Here is a 25,928-nt window from a genome sequence, read left to right as displayed (position 1 = left end):
CTGCAAAATAAATTTCCCACTCAGAATTCTGGCTTTTAATTTATCCAAGACACTGGGCACTCCTGCATTCTCACACATTCAGTTATGGGGTAGGTTTGCTGAACTAGCTAGCAAAGGACCACTCCTATTTTTACAGAGCAGGCAATAGATATTTCTTGTCCATTGCAGTTCTTTATTTGTTATGGTCTGTATTGTCTCTCTCAAAATATTTCTTTTGCTTTCTCTGTGGGTAGAATCCTAATAGTTCTTGGCACAACTATGAAATTTTAAGTATTAGGGGAACTACTGTTTCCCTCTGTGGCAAAAGATAGATGATACACTATCATCAGAGAGTGAGTGTATGTGTATGAAAGAAGATTTTGAAATTTAGAATTAATTGTAAAACTGTGATTAGTACTTCTGGTAATATATTAAAGTAAATTTGTGTTATTTAGGAAGAATGTATCTTCTTTCATAACGTGATATATGCATTAGTTGTTATTGAATGTTGGAAAGAATTGCAGGATTGCTTTCACTAACTTCTCTGGATTTATTGGTTACCTACACCTTATTTGCACAGCAATATATTGAGAAATTAGTAAGAACAACCGTATAAAGTTCATCTACTGTAAATATGGCAGACAATATCCATTAAATTAATGAAGGGTTGATTTTATTAGCATGGAATTACATGAGCATAAAGATCTGCTTGAAAATTAATGGAATTTTACTTCATATTTTCTTTTTATTATTGAAGACATAAATTGCTCACACAACTCCACAATATGTTTTCTGAAATCGAATGAAAATCTGCCCACTTCATCATTGTGCTCAGGATGCTATTTTATATAAGTGATTTTGTGTTTTATGGATGTATAGAGAAATAAATGCCATTTTCCTAAAATGACCTGCATGCTCACCAGAAATCTTTAATACCTCTTTCAGTGAAGACATATTTTTTATCCCACAAAAAATGTTGCCTTTTCTGTGTGTGTGATGTTGCTTTCTGTTGTATTTTTGCCTTTCCTTAGGGGAATAAGATGAAATGCCTACTCTGTGACAGAATTTAGAATGGAAAGTTACCCAAATCCCAATGAACTTGAAAGGTTCATTTTAAAGTAAAAGGGTTATACTGAAAAAGAAAAGAGACATTTGTCAGTTTTAATGCCTTTGCCTTTGCCTAGCTGTGTTCCTAGGAAGCACTGCAGTAAGACTGTATTAGGGTTGATAAAATGCTTTTGGTTAATTTGATATCTTTAGCAAACCCCCAGTATTTTGGAAAAAAAATATTTTTTATCTGTAAATACAGAATAATTTTTTTTTCTTATCATGGCAGTCAGGAATCACTCATTGGGGTATAAAATTTGTAATTCTGGGCTATCTTCACATAGGAAATGGGCATTCTTAGCTTTAATATTTAGCATGTTTTTTAAGAGGAAACTGCATACACTGAGCCTGCCTGCATATGGTAGAGAATTTAAAAGGGAACCCTGTCTGGAAGCGAGCTGGCTTCTCACTGAAATCTCATGTAAGTTCATATAATAAAATCAAATTTAATTAAAATTAAAGATTCAGTTAAAATTCATGTATCTTCAAGGAAATATTGTCAGTTTAGTTTCCTGTTAGCTAGAAGGGGTTAAAATCTTTGAATACTAATTACATTCTGTAGTAGAAAGGAAGATATGTTGTACTCAGCATTTCTGGGGTCTTTGTGGTTATTTTTTTTTTTTCTTTCTTGAAAGTGCTGAATTGCAAGCTGAGTGATAAAAAACTTCTAGGGAAACAGTGTAATTGATTTTACAGTTGCAAGGGAGATTCCATAATTCAGCTGATTGAATGGTATTTGACTGTCAGGTGAAAGGCTCGTGCTCCTTGTATGTGCTGCAACTCATTAGAACAGTTATTTGCTTTTGTGACACAGCACTGGTAAAAACTGGCTTCACTTTGTCTTCAGTAAGCTTATTTTTAATATGTTATGTTGATAATAATAAAATAAGGCTTGGAATTTCGCAATAAAGACCATGAAATATATTGCACCACAGCATATTACACCTGGAGGATTGTTAAGAATCTTTAGCGGGTCTTTGCTGCTAAGACTTAGAAATAAGAAGCCTTTGTAATAACTATGTGCCATATTTTGAGCAGATTTCTGCAACTGGAGAATACTTGCTGCTTTTCTGCTGACTTTTTGTATTTTTTGATTGCTAGCCTTGTCACAGGTCATTGTGTTTAACTTACATGCTCTTTATATAATCTGTGTTTCACCAATCTACAATCATATTTAATTCAATAACTTGTGTATGACTGAAAAAAAAGTTGAAAACAAGAAATAATTACACATTGGTATGTTTTTTCTTTATTCAGTAAAAGATTTTAACCAGTTATAAAGTCATACTAATTGAATATTTATTTTTTTCTGGATACAGTTTTTTCATGTCAGATGTTCTATTTTAAAGAGTTCTTAAGCGCTGAAATGTTAAATTTATGAAGGCATTTTATGTAGTAAAACATCACACATTAAAAAAAAAAAAACAAAGAAAAAATGAAAAAAACCTGAAAGTCTGAGCAATTATGTTTTCTCTGAAGAAATATAACTATTAAATTCCTACATTTATGAGCTATTTAACATGTTTTGTTTTCATTCTGACATGAACATGAAAGCACTTTGGTATCATTTTAAGGAATTTCCTGACTGGAAATCATCTGAGTATAACTTAACCTACTGTGCCAAGGGTATATCAGCTGTGACTGTGTGTACATGACTTCTAAGCTGGCATTTGTCTTTTCAGACATGTTGAAATATTTGTGACACAGCTGCCCAAGCTGTTCACCTGGCAAGTGATTTCCTCACATAAAGTCACAGTTTACACGCTCTTAAAATGTGCAGCTCTATGCAAAACCTGGCCAGTGGATGCTGTTTCTGCCATGAGGCAGAATAAAAAGTTCTAGGTTATTTTACCATATACTTTTAAAATTTTTTCAAGCAGTTGGTATTGGTGACTCTTCTGACACAAGGTGGCTTTCCCTTCTATTCTCTTTCCCATTCTTTTCCTTGTTACATGCTTTATATTGGGTTTGTGTGTGTCCTTCAATATTACTGATGAGTTTTCCAACCTTCCAGAGGGCCTGCAGGGAAATTTAGGATCCTTTTGTTTGTGATCACCCTTAGCTTTATATGCCAGCATAATAGGAATGAGCAATATTTTTTTCTGTTTCTTAACTGAGACCTTAAAAGTTGATAGTCAGAAACAAGGTTCCCTTTGGATTTTTCTGCTACCTTTGGATTTTTCCAAGGTTAAGACATAGGCAGACAAAGATAGAAAAATGGTGTCAGTAGAAATAAAGACAAATATGCCAAATGGAGAAAGAACAGTAATCCTTTGGGAAAAAAAAAAACAAAACAAACCAGCAGTCCTTGGGGATAAATCCCAAACCCCTCATAATTTAATTAATTTTAAAGTTGTATGAAGTAGGAGGAAGCAGGGAGGTTTAGTACATAATTTGTGGTCATTAGTTTAACACAGTCCTGACTGTGTTTCTTAACAAAGTATCACAATTCAATTTATGTGAGCTAAAGATTATGGCTGGAAATGAGGCTGTTTTGAGACATTTTGCATCATGAGAGTGTGTTAGTTAAGTATAACTTGGTAGGAGTAACTTGTTTCCTTGTGGATTTTGACAACCATTCCTATAGGATTTCCTTCAAAGTTATTTCCTAATAAACCCTGCATGACCTAGGTAATCTGTCCTGGTTCTTCTCCACCCTCACTACTGCAAAGTTCCACTGATACTTTTTGCATTCTCTAAAGTCCACCATTTGTCACTCTCTCCATCACAGAGGTCACTCCTAGTAGCAACATTTCGTGCATATGAAAATTGCGATCATTGTCTTTCCTCAAAAATCTCTAAGGAAAATAAAATAAAATAATTTATTAAACAATCGTTGTTTTTTGAACTTCAAATTGTTATTGGTTGTACAAGTTTTTCTGTGGTTTTGTGTCTTTTCATAGTTGCCTAACAATCAGCTACTTTGTGGTTTGTTTTTTTTTTTACTTTACTTCTTGAGTTATTCTTGTCTCTTTGCCCTTTGGAATTATTTCCTTACTCAACTCTTAGACTAGATTATTTTAAGTATCTTCTCCACATAATCTCAGCTTCTGTCTTTGTCAGGTCTTTGAACAAAGGTAATTATAATAACCAAATAACTATGAGTCTTAAAGCAAATATTACTTATCTTCACATTAGAAGTTAAACAGTACTTTTAAAGTGTTAATAATCTAAACAATCACTTCACTATATAATCTCCAATTATATAAATTTATGCTGAGTGAAAATTTCTAGTTCTTCTTCCTTGCTATTCAAACTTCTAAAACCATAGTGCAGTAACTGAAAAAGTATCATCTTCCTGTAAATTACCACAAAGATTCTGCTTATGATGGCAGTCTGATTTTGAGGTAACCACTGGAGACACGTTAATCATCTCTAAGAATAGAGAGAATTAATAGAGCCAGGCAATAAAAGACAAAAAAATGCCTTAAAGGGAAAATTTTGAGAACTCCATGTGACATCATATGTGTGAGGTGCAGGTTGCTCTCAACACACAGACCTTTGCACTTGAAACCCACCAACTTTATTGTCAATGATTTATTAGTGGCAGATTCCTTATGTAGCAGATTTTTAAATGTCACTGCCATCCCACCTCTGCAGTGAGTATTCAGCCTTGTTATGAAAATCTGAGGTTCTTCTCCGTGTGTGGCTTTATGGTCTTAGGAAGGCACAGTAAGAAGTGTAATTGAGACATTGGACCTACATTAGTAAGGTTTGTGACAATCCTTTAGATTCATTTCCCCAGAATTCATTCCTCAAACTTTTACTAAGGTAGAATAATCCCTTCCCTGCCCCCCGCCCTACTTCCTTCCACTCCCTTCCAAAACCACCAAAGCAGTGAAGTTTTGATTCTGTTGCCAAAATTTGCTGAATTTCATTTCAGCATTTGAAATTTTCCTACTCTTTGCATACTTTGTGTTCACATATGTCATGCTGCCTGCAGAGCTCAAAAAGGTGAGGGGGGTTGGATTCTAATGACAAATATATTACCTGTGTTCTTGTTGATTTTTTTATCTCTTGTTTTAGATCTGTATTTACTAATGTCACAAGTGCATGGATGACATATTGTCATGTGCCCTGAGTTTATTCCTATGCCATGATTTCATCAGACAGAGTTTAACATGTTAATAAGATCAGATCCTGATTTCTGTCTCAGTGTGTTAAGCAGACAGATTTTCTGTCACCAGTAGACAGGCTGGGCTAAATGTCACGAAAGATACATACCCTGGATAAGTGTAGGATACAACCCAAATGGAGAGTGAAAAAAGGCCCTATATGTTAGGTGTGAATATGGTTATTCACCCAAGGTGAATAACCATATTTTCCATAATTACATTTTCATCACTCAACAGCAGAGGAGAAGGGAGAACTTTGACATCATCATATCAAGGTATTGCGAGTTTATGAAGGACATCAAGAGTATTCTGAGGTAACGAGATATTTTCCATCTTCCACATCCCACAGACATAGCAGATCTGCTGGGTGATTTTTTTTTAAGTTGTTACCTGGGAGATGGAGATGAGAAAGTGTCTATGGAGTAAAGGTGTCTAACTGAAAAATGGTGTTAGAACATCCTGCTGTGGTGGTATTAATAGTATGGAAGACTGAACTTCAAAAATGGAAGATGCCAACGGCGTTAGTCATCCATTTCCTTGAAATAAGCTGTCTAGTGTTAAAATTCTCTCTTCTCCTTACAGTTTTGAAGGAGTTTAGAGGAAAGGAATGTCTTTCATGGGCTAGTGGTATCTCGATTTGCACCATAAGGCGGTGATGTGCATTTGAAAAGATGGATTTGAAGCCAGAATTTAAAAAAGAGAGGTTCTGAATTTTTGCCTTTTAAAAGGTCAGACACTTTTTCGGGGCTTTGTGTTGTATTATTCACAGATAATTCCAAGGCCAAAATAAGATTTTGATTTTGCATTTTAAAAAAATGTTCTAATTTCCATTTCCAAATTTTCCTGAGTGGAAAAGGCTCTGGAGATACAGTTCTTGCCTGGTTTAGGACAAGTCCTGAAGAAAAGGAACCTTTATCTGTCTTTCCGATTTTCCTTTTGTAGAATACCCTTCTTCACCAAGCCTGCCTATAGGTACTATATTAACTTGAAAATTCTGAATTTATTTAATATTAAGTACACATTTACACATGAAAGCATCATAATTTAATTTTAAATTGCAGCATTTCAAAGGCCAATTTACATGTGCAAACTGATGCAATCTTCCATCCTCAGTCACTTTAAGGACTGTCCCTCTCCATGACTTAGGCTGGATACAGAATGTAAGGTACACTCTTAATTTATGTTGCTCTTGGGGAATTAAAACATCATATCCTTTATAAGGAAGATTAATGACTGATGAATATTAAAATATTTTTCCAAGTAGTGTTATATGGAATACATGTCATGAATATTCATTTAAATGTTCAGGTTTCTCAGATATGTTCATGTACGTAAAATGGAAGCTGAGAGCAAAGTTTATCATGTCATGTTATGCAAAAGCATTTTTAAAAGCTGTACATATTGATTACTTTTATTGAAAAAGTATAACCCTTAGGTGAGGAGACCCATCAACTCAAACCTGAAGGTGAAACCCCTAAACTAATAACTTCCCTGGAAGAGGAAAGTGTAGAAGTGTTGCCTTTTCAAGGATAAGTTATTCCTCATGTAGTAAAAATGAATATAAATGTCTGACTTTTTGCATCATTTTGAGCTCTTAATGTAGTAGGGTTGCAATATTTTATTAATGAGTTAATGTTTTACAGCTTTCCCCCATAAATCAAGCACAGCTTTTTTATACTTGGAAACTAAAAGTGAAGAGAGGTATCTAGAGCCTGTTAAAACAAGATTTAACTTCTTTTTCAATGGAGTAGTGGGTCGACCTACACAGAAAAAATTGCAGGCTTGTCTTTCAGCATGTGAACCAATTAGATTTATCTAGAGACACTGTCAAAAGTATCCAAAACCTTTTTCTAAAAGGTTTACATGTCTTAGGACTGATTATTGCAATTAGTTTTCTATCTGGAATGAACTTGGAGGTTTATGGTGAGTCTGAAGTAATTCCCTAAAACTCTGTAAAAATATTTTTTGTTTTTAAATTTAGCATTGTAGGGAAACTAAAATTGTCCCTAAAAGTTTGCAAAAGAAATGTAAGGTCTTTTTATAGTAATTCTTAGCTGGTTAAGGCCATTCCAGTTAGAAAAATAAGGAATGTAAATAGTCATGGGCTTTACAGCTAGTCTGTTTCACATAATTTATATGAAAAGTATTTATTATAAATCAAAAAGGTTTAAATTTTGGGGTTTTTTCTGCATGAGCTCTTTACATATTAAAAGCAGTTACATTTTTATGTATAGTAGGACACTAGACAAAATGTCATTTTTCATTTATGTCTTACATTCTGTAAAGTACAGCAGTATACCTATGAGGAAAACATTAAGGATGTTCACTCAGTGAGAATGTCCATAACTTTCAGCCTAAGAAGTTTTCTTGAGAATTAAGTAATCATGCTTTGCTATTTTTCTGCCCACTATTCCAAAATAAACCCATACCCTTAAACATCCCTATCTAAGAGTGTTTTGTTTAAAATGGAATTGAATGTACTTTATTAATGTTTATTGCTATATTAACTCTGTAGATATTAGGTAAAAATGCTGTACAAAGAACTCACATTAAATTTGAAAATATCACTTAAATTCAGCTTTTTCCTTAAATAATCATATTTCTGATTCCAATGCAAGAAGTCAGCAAAATTTGGATGAAGTATTTCAAATAAATTAATGTTATTTAGCAGTACAATTCAAGTTCCCCCCATTGTGTCCTGTCACACATACATTCCCCTCCCAAAGACCCTGGAATTTTACAATTTTCAGGACACCAAGGCAAATCTTCCTTCATCATCAGTGATGTGTCATTCAGAGCTGATGGACAGCTCTATCTCCATCAGGAGAGAAGGATCTTTTCTTTTTATAACTGACAGCACATTTAATGGCTGGTGTAGCAGACAGAGGACTCAGCTTCCCAGGAGAAGAATCCTGGGTTGAAGGGATTTTTCCACAGCATGTGAATGCCACACTTTTACAATGGTGCTAACTGAGTATGCAGGAGCTGAAGATGCTGGCTTGCAGTAACCATTAGTGACAGGTGCTTGATCCTAACTAGTCAGGGTGAAAGCCTGCTGACCAAAGGAGAGACTGAAAGAGAAGGTGGTGGAGATTAAATATTAAAGTAGATGCATTTTTATGTTCAGAAGATTTCTGCTCGCTCCTCTCTAGTGGTGATTTCCATCTGAAGCACTGACTGCAATTTGCTTTGTTTATTTCATGAAATCTGACAAGATCATGACCTGGTGGTTGCATAAAGCAGGCAAAGGATTTTTATTTGACATCAAGGGCCCAGAGTGAGGCGATAAGAGACCCAAGCCTAAAGTCAAATGGAGTTTATCTCACAAGAAATCAAAGTGCAGTGCTCAGGCTCTAAGAAAAGACTTAAAATGCATAAAAAATGTCAATGGAAGTTTAGAAAAGTACAGAGAAAAGGAAGAGTGCATGCTATTTTTTTTTTTTCTGCCTGCTTTTGAAATGTGTGCAGAAAACAGAAAAATATAACCTTGTTCTGTGCCTAGAGAAAGAGCTATCTATGAGTTCCAGCCTGAGTATATTGAGTTTATCTCCATTGCCCCTGATCATTGAGCCTTTCCCAGCAGCTACTCTCTGTAAAGTAAAACTCTGAAAAACTCTATAAAAAATGGTGATAGAAATCCCCAAACTCCTGACTTTCTGCTCTCTACATTAGAAAATTAATTTCTAATACTACACTTCAGACATGTAAGTTGTTTTTTTGGGTCTGAATGCTGAGATAGAACTAAAGGAAATTCCAAAAGCATTTGCTGTTACTTTGATCTGTTTATAATATTTTATTTTTTCCAGGGAGCTTAAGCTTTATAGCTTTGGAAGTGACTTCTGAGTACTCTTGAGAGGATGAACTAGCTTCTGTCTTGTGGGTTGCCTTAGGAAGAGGATAAATTTGGAGTAAAATTAGTCTATAATTACTTGGAGATGAGGATACTTGCAATAAATTGGCCTTGATGTAGCCTGTTCAAATGCATTATATGTGTAAGGACATGGGCAGGGACTCACCTTTAAATCACTATTTGATATCAGGTTTTCAGCTAAGCGAGGATAAAGCCCTGAGTTTTATGCTTTTAACAATCCAAGTGGGCAGCAAATAACAATTCAGCTTTGTTTCAGAAAAACAAAGTTGACAGAACATCAAAGTTTATACAACTTCAAGGCTTAATGCTAAGCAGAAATTGCAGAAACTTTCAGTCAAGAGTTTAGCTGTAAAAATAAAAATATGCTCCTTCAGCAGAGAATTTCCAGGTTCATATCATGCATTAAAAAAATTGTTTCCATGAAAGTATTTAAAAATATTTAGGGAAATATCAAGTGTTATGCAAATAATATTATCATTGAAAATATCTAAATGCATGTAATATCGTTGGAAAATCCATACAAGTTATTCCCTCCCAAGCATGATAGCTGTTTCCCAGAAAGGTAATCTGTAAGTACTGAATTCTATTTAGGTTCTCCAGAAAAAAGATTTGATTTTTAAAAAGTGAGAAAAAATTTAAAGAGAAATTAATCTAGGCATTCAAATGCATAAAAAATAGAAAAAAGAAATCAATAATTTCTAACACAGAAAAAAGTTTTAATAGCTCAAAATACTTGAATTCAAAACTAAAAAGAAAGCAACTTGACCTGAAAGCTTTGCTTTTGAGAAATATCAGAAATTTTAGAGTCTTTTTTAAACAAATTGAACAGAATAAGTGACTTTGTATATTAAAGGAAGAAGAGAGGAGTAGACAATAAGTTTTATATTACTGCAGTTATGAAGAACAGGAATGTGATTCAGCGAAGTTATGAATGCCAAGGAGAAATGTGTGGTCAGAGAGAAAATGAAGGCTCTAAGTGTATATGGAAAAATAACTTGGCTGCAGAATATAGGAATTGCTGGAAGGTCTGATGTTGTAATGACAAGTAGCTATGCAGGGTACTACGTAAACCACATTTCCCTTATTCACACAGCTGCTGATTTTGTCAAAGAATTCAAATAGTTTTGTGTGTTGTGGCTTCTCTCCCTTATTTGTGATGGTAATAATTTTCTTTGGAATACATAAACAAACTCACATCTGTAATTTCTGAATTTATGCAGCATACCTGTCTAAAAATTGGCAACACATTCTCTGCTTTTTCATTTCTTCATATCCCAAGCTGACTTAAGCAAGGGTTCACATGCTGGTTTGCACCCCCACAATTTAATACATGAGGTCCTTTTGAATTCAGAGACTTGCAGAATCCTAAAATGGTTTGGGTTAGAAGGGACTTTAAAGGTTGTCTATTTCCATCCCCCGCTGCCATGGACAGGGACACCTTTCATTAAACCACAATTTTTGGGCAGACACTCTCTTGCAAAGGTGATTTGTTACTTTCTTCTTTATCAGTCTGCTCTGAAACCTTTTCTGCTGAAACCTCAGTTTGGAAGAGTCTCTCTGACCATTCCCCTCAAGAAAAGTTCTAGAGTTTAGAAAGTCCCTGAACTCCACTGTAATGAACACTACTGCAAAGAATTAATTTAGATTTTCTGCTTCAGCCTTATCTTCCTTGAGCATTCCTTTTCCACCCTGATCATCTATCAGTGCTTCTGAGTTTGTCAGGCTACCAGCTTCAGATGTTTGAAAAGGTTCTGCTACTGCTTTTTTAAATCCTTAGCAAATTGTCACTTGAGGGTGGAGCTTTTTTTGGTATGAGTGTTCTTGGAGGTTTGTGGAGAGGGTGGCAGCATTGTTATTTTTTTGTTTAAATAGCAGCTTATGCTCTTTTCTGTTTTCCTTAACCTTACAGACTTTCATTCCTGAATGTCTTGCTATACTTTAATAAATCCCTTTGTTCTTCAGTTTAATCACATATCCTTGGTAAATGGAACATTGCTGTTCATGCTCTTTTGTTTCCTACCTGAATTTCAGAGCTTTGCCTACAGTTTGACTGCATTCTTGAAGAATGTGATGTCACAAGCTATGGGTACTCTTTAATTTTCTTTTAATCTTTTAATTAAGAACTTTTATTTCAGCTTTCAAGGCAGTATGTTCTGTTTTGGTGTAAGGTGATTCTCCCTTCTTGCAGAAGTTACCTCTCTTCTGTGTATTGTTGTTTTTTTTTTTACCTTTTGTAATTGATTAAACTCGGGGTCCTGTACATGCCACAATCCTTTAATGGATTCAGAAGATCTCTTTAGCTCAATGACGCTAACTTTTATAGATTGTAAAATACTGAGCCTATGCCAGACAGTGTAAGCCTGGAATTCTGGTATTAAAACCCAGTAAATTGTATGCATATCAAATTAGCCTAAAGAAAATGGGTAAGTTAATACAGAATGTACTTGGTGGAAATTGTAAGAAAATAATGCAAATAAATCCTGTCAGAAACAGTTTTATTGGAAAGAGGGTTTGGAATTAAAGTCATATATGTGGAATAAGGAACTGTAGCAAGGAGAATGGTGACTCTGAGATGATCTGGGGTCACAGCAGAAGAGAAAACCAGCAGGAGCTCCCAAGGTAATGCTGTGGTAAAACAGGAGTGCTAATGGAGCTCTCTAGTGTATAATTCAGGAAAGCGTGAGTAGGAGGATTAAGGCTATTTTCATCTCATACAATTTGCTGACAAACAGCAATAGTGCAAGTAGTTCTTGGGTAGGCATTATTAAAAGGGGCTGAAAAATTCTTTATATATGAAAAAATCCTGCCACATGAAATATCTGTGCTGTGAAAATCAGGCCTTATGGTAGAGATTTCAGGCTTAATTTGTTTCATCTACCTGAATGAGTTTGATGAGATAATTTTATTAACATTCACGACTGTGTTCTAAAACCAGGAAAATGCTAGATACAAAAACTATTGTGTGAGAGGAAGTAATTTTGGTTTCCTGATATAAAATTAGAAAAGTATTGTCAGTTTGCTCTGAAGTTTTAGTTACAAATCAATGATATTTAAAACCCAGAGACAATGTGGTAGTCTAGGAAGCTAATTTGCCAAAGTGTTATTTCCATTCCATTTTTGTATATATTAATTTTGTTACTATTCTGAATCTTGACAAGAAGGGATTAGATAATACAGTTTGTTGACACTGATTAAATCAGTTCAGGATTTGTTTTGTCTCAGTATGAAGAGTGACTGGCATTTCTGCTAAAAGTTCAAAGTTCTCATTGATTTGAAGGTTGCTAAGATTGATCGCCCCATTGGATAATTTGTAAGGCATTTTTGTTTTTCTAACATAGGAGAAAGTTCTACAAATTGCAAAGTGTGGTACTCCTTGAAGATTTTCAGTGCACCTGCAGCAGCAGAAAGGACGATAGATGTGGACTGCAAAGCTCTGGTAAGATTACTCTACATGGCTAATTTAGTTCTACTTCATTAGAAGAAAAATTTAATTTTTATTGTTGTTCTGGCTGCTATCTCAGAGGATTAATCAATTTTATTAAGTGACCACAAAATAATTTTTTGAGTCATGAAATTCAATACATATTAAGATCTCATTTAAGCTCAGTGATATGAACTAAAATAAATGCTTGAATAAAAGTATCTTCTTTACTCTGTTGGAAAAATTACACTATTATTCTTCTGACATATGCTTTTAATTTTGGATCTCAAATAAGCCTGAATTCTAAAAATACTTCAGCGTATCTGTTGTCCACAACAGAATTTTTCTCTTTTGGTACTTCATGCATGCCAAATTATTATTGTCATTTAAATTTCTTTAATCATTGGGATGTATTTAATCATGTTTGTATTGCTAAATGAATACATACTGTCATTCTTTAAAAAATTAAATTATTTTAATCATGACTAGAAGAACAATTGCATCATATTAAATAAGTATGCTTTAAGTCACTCAACTATGTAAAGATAAAATATTTTTTAGTATGTTTGCTTAATAAATAGTGGTTTTGCTTCCCACTGATTTGTAATTTTATTTGCCTTTGAATTATCATTTGTAAGGTGTTCTAATATTTTTTCTATCTTCTGTAGATCTTCTGTAAATGTATTTTTGCTTTGTTGTCTAGACATCCTGCTTTCTGCATGCGTTGGAATAATGGGTGCTGGTAACAGGTTGTATGAGTGGAATTAACTGGTATGGTATTTTTCTGCAGGAACATTTTTGCAAATAAAAATATGTGATGGAGGTGCTAGGGGCATACCTCTTGCAGTCATAGATGCTGGGAATGGAGGAGAGTTTCCTCAGTTGATTTTGCATGTGTTAAAATGGGGGGTAAAAACCCAAAGCAGTAACCACTTCTTAAAATATTTAAATATCATTCCCCATATATGACTTCAGGTTTGCTCTTCTTTCCTTGAAGTTCAGTTCCTGACTGTGAACTTCTTTAGGGAAGAGAAACAGATAATGATGTTTTCAAAGTCTTGGTGATGGATGAGTATGCTGGGAGGTGTCTGCTGCTAGTAAGAAACATAAAAGCTGGACTAAAGGAGTTTGTGATTTGAGACTTTGAAAAGAGTAGTGTAGGTTTGTGTCCCACAGGATCGTGCATTGCCCTGTATCATTTTCTGATCTGAAAATTCTCTGAAGTGGTAAAAGGGAAGGCTAGATTTGAAGTACACTATTGACTCCTATTGTATGAGATATTCTCAAGGTGCATTTGAACTATTCCTATAAATTTTAATCAAATTCAATGTGAAAGCTTAAAAAAACCACATTAAAGTACAAAATACTTCTGCGATGTTCAGGGCACTGAAATGATTTGCCTTAAATTTTTGATAAATCCTTTAAAAGAAGATGAAGGAAGTAAAGCAGTAGCTATGTCTCTTCTTCAGATCTCTATGGAAAATGTAAAAAAATTGTTCTTATTGATGAGTTTGGAAGATGACATGAATATTTATGACTAGCAAATAATAACATGTGGTTACTATTAAGGAATTGTGGTCGCTGAATTTACTGGTTACATGCCAGGCACTTAATTTTGGAGTGTGAGAGCTTTCTGTCTCTAAGGTAAGGGAATAGGATTATCCTAGCTAATGTCTCAGTAGAGCTGTCAGTGTGACACCAGGAAAGAGAGCCAATGCAGTCCTTGACTGCTGAAGAATGGTCAGACATGAACAGAAAGCAAATCATGTTGATGGTGCTGTTATTAGAATGTGCACATGTCTGGTTCTTGAAAGTTAAAAATGATTTTGAAATACTGGAAGAAAATCAAATAAATCCCCTAGAAGCATGGGGGACTGGGAAAGCAAGCCTTGTCATATGAATGTTAAATAGCTCTATCAACTTAGTTTGCCAAAGAAAAAATGGAGAAGAAATATGATCATTTGCTAAAGAATATTTAGTGATGATGTCTTAGTTTTACTGACCAATATGCATCAAGAGCTAATGGCCAAAATTTTACATCTGAGATTTATTTAGTCTTGCATGGAATGTCCCAGTAATGAAAACAGTAAAACATTTGAAGATCTTGCTAGTGAAAACCATTGATGGAGTCTTGTGAAACTGAGAACTTGAAATTACTTCAAAATCTGATAAATATTTCAAAAGCATAGACACCTGATACATCTGCTACATCAGTGAGTCAGATTTAATTAATACATTGATCTCTTTTTGACCTTAGAGTCTTCTTCCTTCCTGGCCCTTGGAACAGAGAGAATTAGCAACATTTAATTTAAAATACTAATAGCACTGCTTTTGTATGGTAGTTATAGCTGAATCTCATCATCAAATATAATTCAAATTTATTCTCAGCATGTCAAAAATACTGTTCTGTCTTACACAAGTGTCCAGACTTCTGAAATATCCAAAATTAGCTACAGCAGAGATAAAGTTGTCAGGATGGAGATGTTAAATGAGCCAGGTGTAGCATCTTGCTGTTCTTGATAGTGGCCACAGTGACCTGCTGGCAGCCAGAGAGGACCCAGGGAGCTGAGGGCTGGGGGGCACCCCAGGAACAGTGGACAGTGTGGGATCATCTTGGCACATGCCTGTTATTGTTGATGAGTATATTTGCTTGCAGATTCCAGTTTTGTGTTTGAGGTTTGGAAATGCTTTAGGTTGACTCAGCCTTTTGCACTTCATTCATGGGCGTCTGTCTGAAGTGCAGTGCCTGTGGTAGGATGATAGGTCCCATCATGTGGAAAGGGGAGGTGAGAGGTGTCAGGATTCAGGCCAAGTTTCTGACCCTGATGGATGGCCTGAGGCCTGAGGTTCAAGAGTGCAGAGAACTCTGAAGAAGCAAGAAGTTCTATGGCAGCACCATGCAATTGCCTGTAGCTCACATCTTGGTGTCAGCAGAGTTGCTCTCTTCTGTTTTCAGTGCATAAAATCAGCTAAAAAGAAAAACCTACCTAAAAGAAAAACCTACCTAAAAGTTAGGTCTGTACTGCCCTCATCCCAAACTCATGCATTGTGTTGCCATCCTCATTTGATTTGCTCAGGATTTTCTGTGGTAAGGGTTATTGCATGTGCTTTCATCTATCTTTTGCATAATGCTTAATTCTGATTAGATCAATGATCTTGAATTGGAACAACACAGATTTTCCAGTTACATTTACCTTTAGTATGCTTTGAAACAAACATGTCTTGACATCCTTAAGGTGAAAAATTTCAATATCAAAGCCTATGTGCAGATATGTATCTGAAAGACTTAGAGATAATTTGGTTTTACTCATATTTTTTATAAAATATTTTAAGTTTGCATTTCTACATTGTTGAGACCCATCTAACTACATGTCACTTCTGGATGTGTTTTTTCTCTCAACCTAAAATTCAAAGTGAAGATTGATTAGTTAAATGAATCAAGCCCAGTTTTATGCTGCCCAAGTTTTGTTAAAATTCTTTTGACCTGTTATAGCTGAAATAATTTAAGATTGTACTTTGCTATAAATCAGATTATGATTAAGGTGTTTATGGAAATACAAATATTGGATAAGTCAATATTGAAAGCCATGAGCCTTATTGAAAAAGTCATTAATTTTAAGCTCTAGTCTAATTTCAATTATTTCAATTACTGTACATCGTAAAAAAATACCCTTGTTTGAGAAGAAGTTATCTAACTGGAAATTTAGAGTAAAATCCTACTGTAGTCCTTACTCCTCAGTAGACAGTGTGGGTTTCTGGCTGGGCACAGGCTCCCCAGGGCAGTGCTCACAGCTCCAAGCCTGGCAGAGACCAAGAAGTGTTTGGACAATGCTTTCAGGCACACGGGTGACTCTTGGGGTGTCCTGTGCAGGGCCAGGAGTTGGACTTGATGTTTCCTTCCAACTCATCATATCCTATGATCCTATGAAATGGATTTCAATGAAGACCTCCTAAGAAATGAACCATAAATGAAGTAAATAGCCATTTTAAATTAAAAAGTGATAGTTTCTTCTTAACTTTTTACATAGAAACACAGTAGTTCTCCCAATTAGAGGCAAATCTGTCTCTAAATTGAATAAGATTTAATTTTTTTGGTTCATGTGGTCAATAGAATGTCCACCACAAGTTGTTTAGTATAATACAATGCTTTAAAGGTCAATACGGCATTTGAATAATAAAAATATTGTAATCTCATTTTCTGTGTGTGGAAAATTATAGTAAAAAAGGAAAAAAGGCCACAAACTTGGCTCTTAATAGTGCTAGTATTGTTTAATATTTTTATGTTTAGAAGGTTGGGAATAGAGAAGCAGTTTCACTTCTCACTTTTTCTCCCTGGTCATTAGTACTCATGGTATCTCCTGTGCTGGATAAATTCTTGGTGCCATTACTTTGCAAATAGCTGAATAAAATATTGATTTTAACTCTCTTTGTGATCATTCCACATGCTTCTATTTCCAAGTAAGGAATGGATGACAGTCTGTTTTTCAGTGTTCATTAAACTTCTTGAAGATTATAGATTTATTTCTCATTTTCTTCCCCTGGTTTTGGGGTTTGTATTTGTGTTTTGTTTTTGTTGTGGTTTCTTGGTTTGTTTGCTGGTGGTGGTTTGGTTTTTTTGATTAAAGGGGGGAAGGCTGGATGTTTTCATGTTTGGCTGCGTTTGTTTTTTTTTTTTCTAACTTTGACAGATTGGTATATGAAATGAATGATTTTTTTAAAGCCTATAGCCTGCTATCTAGATTTTTTTTTCTAATCCAAGCCCTGAATGCTCTGAAATCCAGTGCTCAACCATTGCAGAAATAAGAATAGCCCTACTGAAATGGAGGGGGAGAGTATCCAGCTGCAGGTTTACTTTCTGTGTATATTAAGAAAAATTAGATAATTAGTGAAGCCTGGAAAGGTTGTAAGGATTCATTCCATCTGTAAAGGATTGCTAAAGCTTAGTAAACAGGTGAAGTGTGTGAAGGATAAACCTGTATTTCAGAGGAGGGATGTTATGTGTTGGTAATACTGAAAAAACCCAGTCAGTCCTAGTGCTGCTTATAATGAACACCTCCAACTTTACCTTACAACTTCAAGTCACTGCCCAGATTCAACCTTCTTTTTTGCCAGCTGTCGTAATGAAAGAAACCTATCTAAATTCTAAGAATATTTGTCTTTTTTTGGTGTCCTCCATCTTTCAGTCCACCTGGAGAACCAGTTTGGGCAATTGGAAGTGCTGGCCTGTAGGGAGAGTTTCCCCACAGTCATTAAATACTCCATCAGTTCTCCTACATGTAGAAGCATTTCCATAGCACTGTTCTGGAATAAATTCCAGTAAAGAAATTTTAGATTTGTGAGGCATCATTTCTATTCTATCATTTTAGAAAATCATTCTGTTTTGAACTGCATGATGTAAGGGAGAGTGATGTTGGACACTTCTCAGCTTTGGCTTTCTTTCCACCAAAGCAAATTTCAGGTTTCATTTCACCCTGACAAAGATCATCAACTCTATTAAAAGAGATCAGCTGAAAAGTAGTTCAGGGAAAAAGGGAGAAAGTATGCTCTATGATCACAGTCTGCTTAGGCATTTATTCATTTTTGTCTTATGAAAGTATTAACATATTTTTATTTAATTTTGTCTTGTCTAGACCAGCCTGTGGCAGTCTAATAAATCACAAAAGCAAAAGGAGAAACTTGTAAGAGTGGGGGTGGTATATGATGCAGAAGTGTATTTTCAAATGTATATTTTACTTTTAAAAAAATTCTGAAGTGTATTTTAGTAGTTCTCTGGGTTTCACTGTTAATGACATTAGATAGCACAAGCTAGATCAGGCTGTTGTTCATTAGTAGCTGACAGCTTTTCAAATTCCTGATGAATTTGAAGAATTGCCTGCACAAACCTCATCAAGTTCAAAAGGCCAAGAGCAAGGTCCTGCAGTGGGCTCAGGGCACTCCCAAACACAAATACAGGTTGGGCAGATCATGGATTGAGAGCAGCTCTGAGGAGAAGATTTGGAGGTGTTATGTGAGACCCAGCTGTGAGCACTTGCAGCCCACAAAGCCAAACGTGTCCTGGCCTGCATCAAGAGCAGCGTGGGCAGCAGGTGAGGGAGGGGATTCTGCCCTTCTGCTCTGCTGAGGCCCCACCTGCAATGCTGGGTCTAGCTCCAGGGTCCCCAAAATAGGAATGATATGAACGTGCTGGAAAGTCCACGGAAGGGCTGGAGCACACCGCTGTGAGGACAGAGAGAGGTGGGGCTCGAGCAGCCTTCCAGTACCTAAAGGGAGATACAAGAGAGCTGGAGAGGGACTAATGACAAGGGCATGTAGTGGTTAGTCAAGGGGTAGTGACTGCAAACTGGGAGACAGTGGGTTCCGATCAGATGTAAGGAAAAGATTCCTTCCTGTGAGGGTGGTGAGACCCTGGCACAGGTTGCCCAGAGAAGCTGTGGCTGCCCCATCCCAGGAATTGTCCAAGGCCTGGTTGGATGGGGTTTTGAGCAAGCTGGTCTGGTGGAAGATGTCCTTGCCCACGGCAGGGGGGTTGGAATGAGATGCTCTTTAATGTTTTGTCCAACCCAAACAATTCTGTGGTACTCCTCAAACTCTTCTCATACAGAAATAATTTTGCCTTCTAATGGATTTGTAAGTTGTACATCAGAAGTATCACCCTTGCCAACTCTGTGATGTGCTTCTTCTTGTAGGATTTATTTGGCTCAAGGAATAGTTCCCCACAAAAGCCTTCGCAGATCTTTAGAACCCGGGAATCATGTTTTGGGTCTAATGGATTTGTAAGTTGTACATCAGAAGTATCACCCTTGCCAACTCTGTGATGTGCTTCTTCTTGTAGGATTTATTGGCTCAAGGGATAGTTCCCCACAAAAGCCTTGGCAGATCTTTAGAACCCAGGAATCGTGTTTTGGCTCTGCAGAAGTAGAACCCATCAGTGGGAGATGGCACTCTGTTTTAAACCTATAATTGTTTTACAGAGAGGCACAACAGTAAGAAATCTCAGAAAATATGTGTTAATTTTCCCCAGGCCACGCCTCTTTGCAGCATCTTTCCTTTTTCTCTTTAGTTACTTGAAGGGAACTCACAAGAAATACACATTGGTGTTAAACTCTCAGTGCACAGAAATGATGTGTTTTGAGGCTGTCTCTCCTCATGGCCCCCACTTACTGCTCCTTCATCTGTATCACAGCAGTCCTGGAGTGGGTGAAATCCACCTGTTTTGGGTGTAATTTACCTGGAGAATATCTTCCACATGCTCATATAATGTTCTTCAACCACTGATGGATGTTTAACCTCATGGGACTGAAACAGAACCACTTATAAGCAAAACATTGATGGGCATTACAGGTTGTGGAGTTGACACTGCTCTGCTCTGTCTCCTCCTTCTGTGTCTCACTGCCAGCTGATATCAACAAATCACAGCACCCAAATCTTTGTAACCCATCCTGTCAAAGAACACTGCATCGTGGTTATTCTAGAAGGAATTTGTATTTTGTGGTAACTGCATTATGTCAATTCACAAGTATAATGCAGAGGTCTTGTTACAAGTGTCACTGGTGTTAGAGCAAAACCAATTTATAATCTAAATTATGTGTCAGCGTCTCCCTTATTACGTTTTAAATTATTTATTTAAAAGTAAAAAGCATATAATTAAGACTGTTTTGTAATTATGTAACTTGGCAGTTGCAGACAGTAGCACACTGTTTTCATAGCTGTGGTACATTAATTTTTCATAAATCCTGAGCAAAACTGTAGTCTGAATATTGTCATATGTGGCTGAAACTTGTATCGTGTTCTCAGAAATTGAGTAACCTGAAGTTATGAATCATGCTTTAAGATTTTTTAGTTTCTATCATATGCTTTCATGACAGTTGGTAGTATAAAAAGAACCATGGCAACATGGTTGGTGGGAGGAAAAACAAATTTGAGAAGGTAGAAATTATTAATCATTCTAACTAAAAGCAGTTAAGCAAATAGTTCAGACCAGAGCATATTTTTATACCTCATGTAAAAAAGAATTTAAAAAAAAGGAAAATTATTAGAAGTATAAAAATGTGAGTGATTTTTTAATATAAATATTTAGCAGCTACCAACCCCCTCCTCTTGTCCCTACAGATGAATAATCAGTTCTCTGATATAAGAGCAGGGAGCTAATGTAGATCACAAAATGACATCTGAGCTGTCACTAACTGCCATGAAACAAAAATGTGAGGTTAGATCTAAACCAAATAATTAGAGGGGATGTTTCATCTGGACAAATAGTCATATCTATGAAAAATAACTGTTATGTGAAGAAAGAGAACGGCCCTGAATAACGAAACTACCAATTCCCTTAGTCCATAACTGCTGTTGCTCCCCTGGGGCTTAGCAATCAAAACAAGAGGGTTTTTTTCTCAACCATTACACACAGCAAGTCCATGGAAAAAGTTATTTTTAAGAAAAATTTGCTCACTGATGGCCTGGAGTGCAGATTGAACTAGGTAGTAAAGTAACATTATTGAAAGCAAAATGTTTGAACTCTGTTCCCTGTCATTCTGTCAAGGCTAGGAACTTATGCTAGGTTTTTGGCTCAAGACAGAACATGGTTGTATGTACATTCTTAGAGCTGGGTGGGGGTTTTTTATATTTGTTTGGGTTTACTTTTGATGGTTTTTGCTGATTTTTTAAATTTTTTTTTATTTTTCTTTAAATAAATAAAAATGAGAGGAACATGAAAGAGAACAGTGAGAATTTGTTCAAAAGATGTAGTTAAGTGTAAATTTTCCAACTATGTTTGGAGGCTTTTAAAAGTGACCTTCTGTGATTTTTTCTGCAGAAGTCTAACCTTTAAACCTGCCTTGCCATTTTTCAGAGCTGCCAAGAAAAATGGTGCTACTGCACTGTGTCCCCCCACAGTGATAAATGTGACTTGGTGAGAAATCTCTGTTTTCCTTGTGTAAGATGAAGGAATAAGAGGAAGGGATCTTTATTATTTGTTCAGTTCCTATGAAGGTTGTCCATCTGTATAACAGAAAGCTCTGTGTTTAAGACTGTTTTGGCAGGGGTGCTACTGCTCCCAAAAAATGTACAAATATCCCTGCTTCTCTAAAATAGTATTGCTGTGTTCCTGTGATCAGAATACTATTTAAAAATTCTGGAGTGAAAGTCAAGTAAAATTTTATAATAGCAAATATATCAAATATTTTTTTTAATTGAAATCAAATAGCATTTTAACAAATAAAATATTTCTGCATCTCTAGAACATGGGTTAATGCAGCTAGTTGTTCTTTTCTGCTGGATTTCTATGGACAGCATGCACAGCTTCTGAAACAGCCAGTGATGACTAAATTAAATCATTGCAATGATCAACAAGTTAATGCACACATAAAAATATTCACAACACTTAAATCAGGAACTTCAAGTAGGTACGTAAAGCTAGTTGAGTAAAGATTTGATTTGAAAACAGGTGCTGTGTTGAAGTCTGAAAAATTCCATTAACTCAGGAATTACTTGGTTTAAATTACGCAATTTTAGTGGATGTTTTGAGTTTAGGCTACAGCCCTACCTATTTTAGATGATTTGGCCTACTGAAAAAGTAATCAAGATTTTTCCTCTTCTGTTAAAATCAGCATAAGGAATTACTGTGTAAATGTGACAATCTCTGATACTCGCTCAAGTCATCACCCTCAGTAGGATGGAGGGCCCAGTGTCTGTTACTGTCTGAAGACTTTTCTCCAGCCTTGTAAAAATAAATTTGCTGCTTGATTTGAATTCCTGGTGTAAAGGTAGATGAAAATCATTTTAACTGAAATCTTAGAAGACTAAAGAAAAGCTAAATTCTCGGTGATCATACAGACTACCTCAGTTGAATCAGCAGACCTGTTTGTACAAAACTAACTAACCTGAAGGCCATAAAATTGATTCCCTGCAGCAAATATTTCTACCTAAAATATTCCAGCTGAAGCAGTTTGCGAGAAATGGGGAGTAAAAAATTAACACTACTCATTTTACATGGAAGGAGGTTGTGAATATTTACTCAGTAATCACTTATATGTTTCTCTGGGATTAAGAAAGGATAATTTACAAAGAACTTTATCTGTTTAAAGGAACCATCTGTGAAAGCAGGAAGTTTTGAGTTAAATGAAAATTTATTTCATGTTCATTATTCATTAATTAAGAATCCTTTCAGTTATTATGAGTAGTTTGTACATTGACACAGATTTTTAGTTCTAGATGTAGAGAAGACAACCATATTTATAATTTTAATTTTATCAATTTTATCAATATCATCAATTGATAATTATTAGTATCTTCAACATTTAAACATTGTAATAATTTACAATTAAAACTTTTGTTGCAGTATTTTACTGTTTACTTTTATTTCCTAAATTGTAACAGTAAACAGAGGCGTAACTTGATAAATTCAGGTCCATTATCTCAAATTGTTTAGAAAAATGAAGTCCAATAGTTACTTTGCCTTGCAAATATTCTAATGGATTTATTTAGGTTGTATGTAGAGGTCAAAATGGAAGGTGATTCTTACATTTTGATGTAAGGTGTCTAAAAGTGCTTTAAGCACTTACTCATTAGCAGTTGTCTATTTCATGGAGAAAGTTCTAAGTGTACATCACTGGTCTACTATGTCAAGAGACTTTTTAATCCATCCAGGTACTTGAAAAGTAGTATTTTCTGTCTTGAGAGGAAATATTTAATATGTGAGCTCCAAGCAGGATCTGTACAGCAGGAGATAAGCCACAGGGGAAGGTCTGTTTCGAGCAGTCAATTATTAGTTTCTGCTTTCATAAAACCAAAGCCTGCAAGGGATTTAGTTTGGTTTCCTCATAAGTGTGGAGACAATAGTTTTGTCTTTGCCACATCTGTGGGGTTTTTTTCTCTCTCTAAAGTCCTTTAGAAACATGTGAGTACCCCAAAGTTGGTAATGTATCTCTGAAACACGTTGCCCACGCACACTTCCACAAGATTTGTGCTTGTGAGTTGAAACTTGTGCTGCTGTTGCTGTTTGTGAAGGCTCCCAGACCACTCACACACTTCTGAACCCTTCGTGGTGCTTTAAAAAGTCACTGGCACAGTGTTGCTGTTTACATGCAGATCTAAGCAGAGGCAGGGCATTCCCATTAATGGTTCCAACCTTCAAATCTTCTTGGTTTTGGCAATCTAGAAAAAATGAATATACCAGATCTGTTCTGCGTGAGCCCTACACAGCTGAATGTGATTGCAGGATGAATGTAACAATTGAAAAGCACCTCATTGATACTTATCCATGTTTTGAAGCGGCAGCCTCAGGAGATAGCTTTTACTGTATAAGAGTTAAAGGATGAAATAATGGCCCATGTCCGAATATTTGGATATGCAAAAAAAAAAAGTGTATTTCAGGTGATTGTATTAGCAATTCTTTCCCTCACAAGGTGATCTGCCAGGTGGTCAACACTGAGCAGACAAATGTGGAGAAATTAGGATTTAAATCACTCCATAATTCATGGATTCATGATTATCTATATTATTTTTTTCAACATCTTCCCCATACAGACAGAGAGGCTTTTTTCTCACTGACAGCAGAAGTAGTCAGACTGCACAGACCCAGGGAAATGCAAGTGTGGGCCTTGCTTTAGATTGCTCTAATTTTTGCTTTTTAAGAGGTTCTAGTAACAGATAACATCAATAAGAATATATATAAATATAGATGTTAATATTATTAATAAACATTGCTTGTGATATAGTGAGTTTGCGTTACTTTTGTAGAGTAACTGCTAAGGGAATGTGTGGGACAGACTGCAGATACCTCTAGCATTGAAGTCAATATTTATAATGCAGCATTTATTGTTTCATGTGACACAGTAATCTATGAGCAAACCTCAAGGGTTTAAAAGTTAACTTTTCCTGGAACAACCACTAGCAATGAGGCTGTTTTCAAAGTTTATCTGACCTTACGAGTCAGAGTAAGGGAACAGAAAATGAGATAACTCTTACAGAGATTGTTCCTTTTGATTTATATCTAATTCTTTTTTCAGAAAAACTATTAACATTTAAGAAGTTCTCTTCATATTATAATACTGTCTGGCTCCTGAGACTGCAGAGATATGCTAAAAAAAAAAAAAAAGTTGGATTTAAAAAAACCCAATTGTCTAGGAGAGAAAGATTTTGTCAGGGGAATTTTAATTCTAGAAAATTCAGGAGAAAAAGTTTTTCTCAGCAGAAACCCTGACAATTTGAGTTTTCTATTAAAATTATCTCTACCTCTACTTGTTTTGTCCCAGTGATAATTATAGTATCGGTCTTTTAAATTGTGAAGAAATGCTTCCTTAAAAATCTATTTTTAGACCTACAGAATGAGAGTCACAGTAGGTGCAAGATCTAAGACAGTCAAATTAATTAGCATTTTACCTCCACTGATTGATTAACTTGATGGTAGGTGGTGTAGCTGAGATGTAAATTATCTCATTAGTATGGTTATAAAAATTCAGTAAAATTAGATATTATTGGAGTTAGTTACTACTTTTAAAGTAAAGAAGTGGTTTTAGTTAGTTCATAACAGCATGAGCTGTGAGTAGAGGCACACTAGTAGATATATAATAAATAATACATAGTAGAATATTTTCTTCCACATTTTCAGGAGTCTTTAAAAGCTGGTGGAAATAGTGTAATAGTTAGTTCTGCTGCTATTCTAGCTTTTGGGTTCTGATAGGTGTTGTAAATTTATTTTTACCAGGTGTTTCTGTAAGTCTTTGAAGCACTGGAACATGGGCAGTGCTGGTCATTGCCTTTTCCTGGTCAGTTCTGAGCAAGCTGATGTTCAGCATTTCACTGATACAGACTTCGTCATGTATCAGTTTGTAGTTGCATGTCAGAGATTTCTAACCTTATCACATCAAATTTTCAACCCAGGACAGTTGGATCTAAATATTAATCCAGTATTAAACTAATAGACTAATTACATTAGATTAAATTTAATTCCTGGAAGCAATTCTGTGGTTTCAGTTACTGACTTTATAAATATGCAGAAATCATCAGCACTCACCAAGCCATCCAATGTGTGTTCTAGTCTATTGGATTTGTGAATTTATGGCATTATTGTGACTTTATGTAGCACTTGAAAACAAATAAGTGAGACCACCAGAAAATAATTACACCTAGGTGTTGTAGCATTATATGGGCAGATACAATTAGTTTAGGAACTAAACCTTGAAGTGCTGTACACAGCAGAGTCCAGGGATAATAGTGCAGCTCTGTGGTAAATAAGGGACACAGATTTACTTAAACGTTTAACCTGAACTACATTAAAAAGATCTCTGAGAGTAAGATTTAGTCTAGATCAGAGAGAAATGCTTGAAAAAGACAGGTTTTGCAAACTGTCTACCTGATATATCAGAAGGTATTTGGGATTTGAAAATATCCTAAATTTTGCATCACCTTAACTTTCCTGAAAGGAAAGGTCACAAATTCT

The 25,928-nt window shown here is 35.5% G+C and overlaps 1 protein-coding gene across 1 annotated transcript in view; it reads left to right on the top strand.

Moving 5' to 3' along the window:
* Positions 1 to 25,928, top strand: part of CFAP47 (cilia and flagella associated protein 47) — a 258,908-nt gene that overhangs the window by 144,537 nt on the left and 88,443 nt on the right. The window contains exon 51 of the mRNA XM_041399915.1: positions 12,411 to 12,508. Coding sequence (XP_041255849.1) covers positions 12,411 to 12,508 — 98 coding nt within the window. The remainder of the gene's footprint in view (positions 1 to 12,410; positions 12,509 to 25,928) is intronic.

The sequence above is a fragment of the Onychostruthus taczanowskii genome, unplaced genomic scaffold, assembly GCF_017590055.1.
Source record: "Onychostruthus taczanowskii isolate IOZ18803 unplaced genomic scaffold, ASM1759005v1 scaffold17, whole genome shotgun sequence".
Taxonomy (NCBI): domain Eukaryota; kingdom Metazoa; phylum Chordata; class Aves; order Passeriformes; family Passeridae; genus Onychostruthus; species Onychostruthus taczanowskii.
This window is presented reverse-complemented; position numbering and strand designations above follow the sequence as displayed.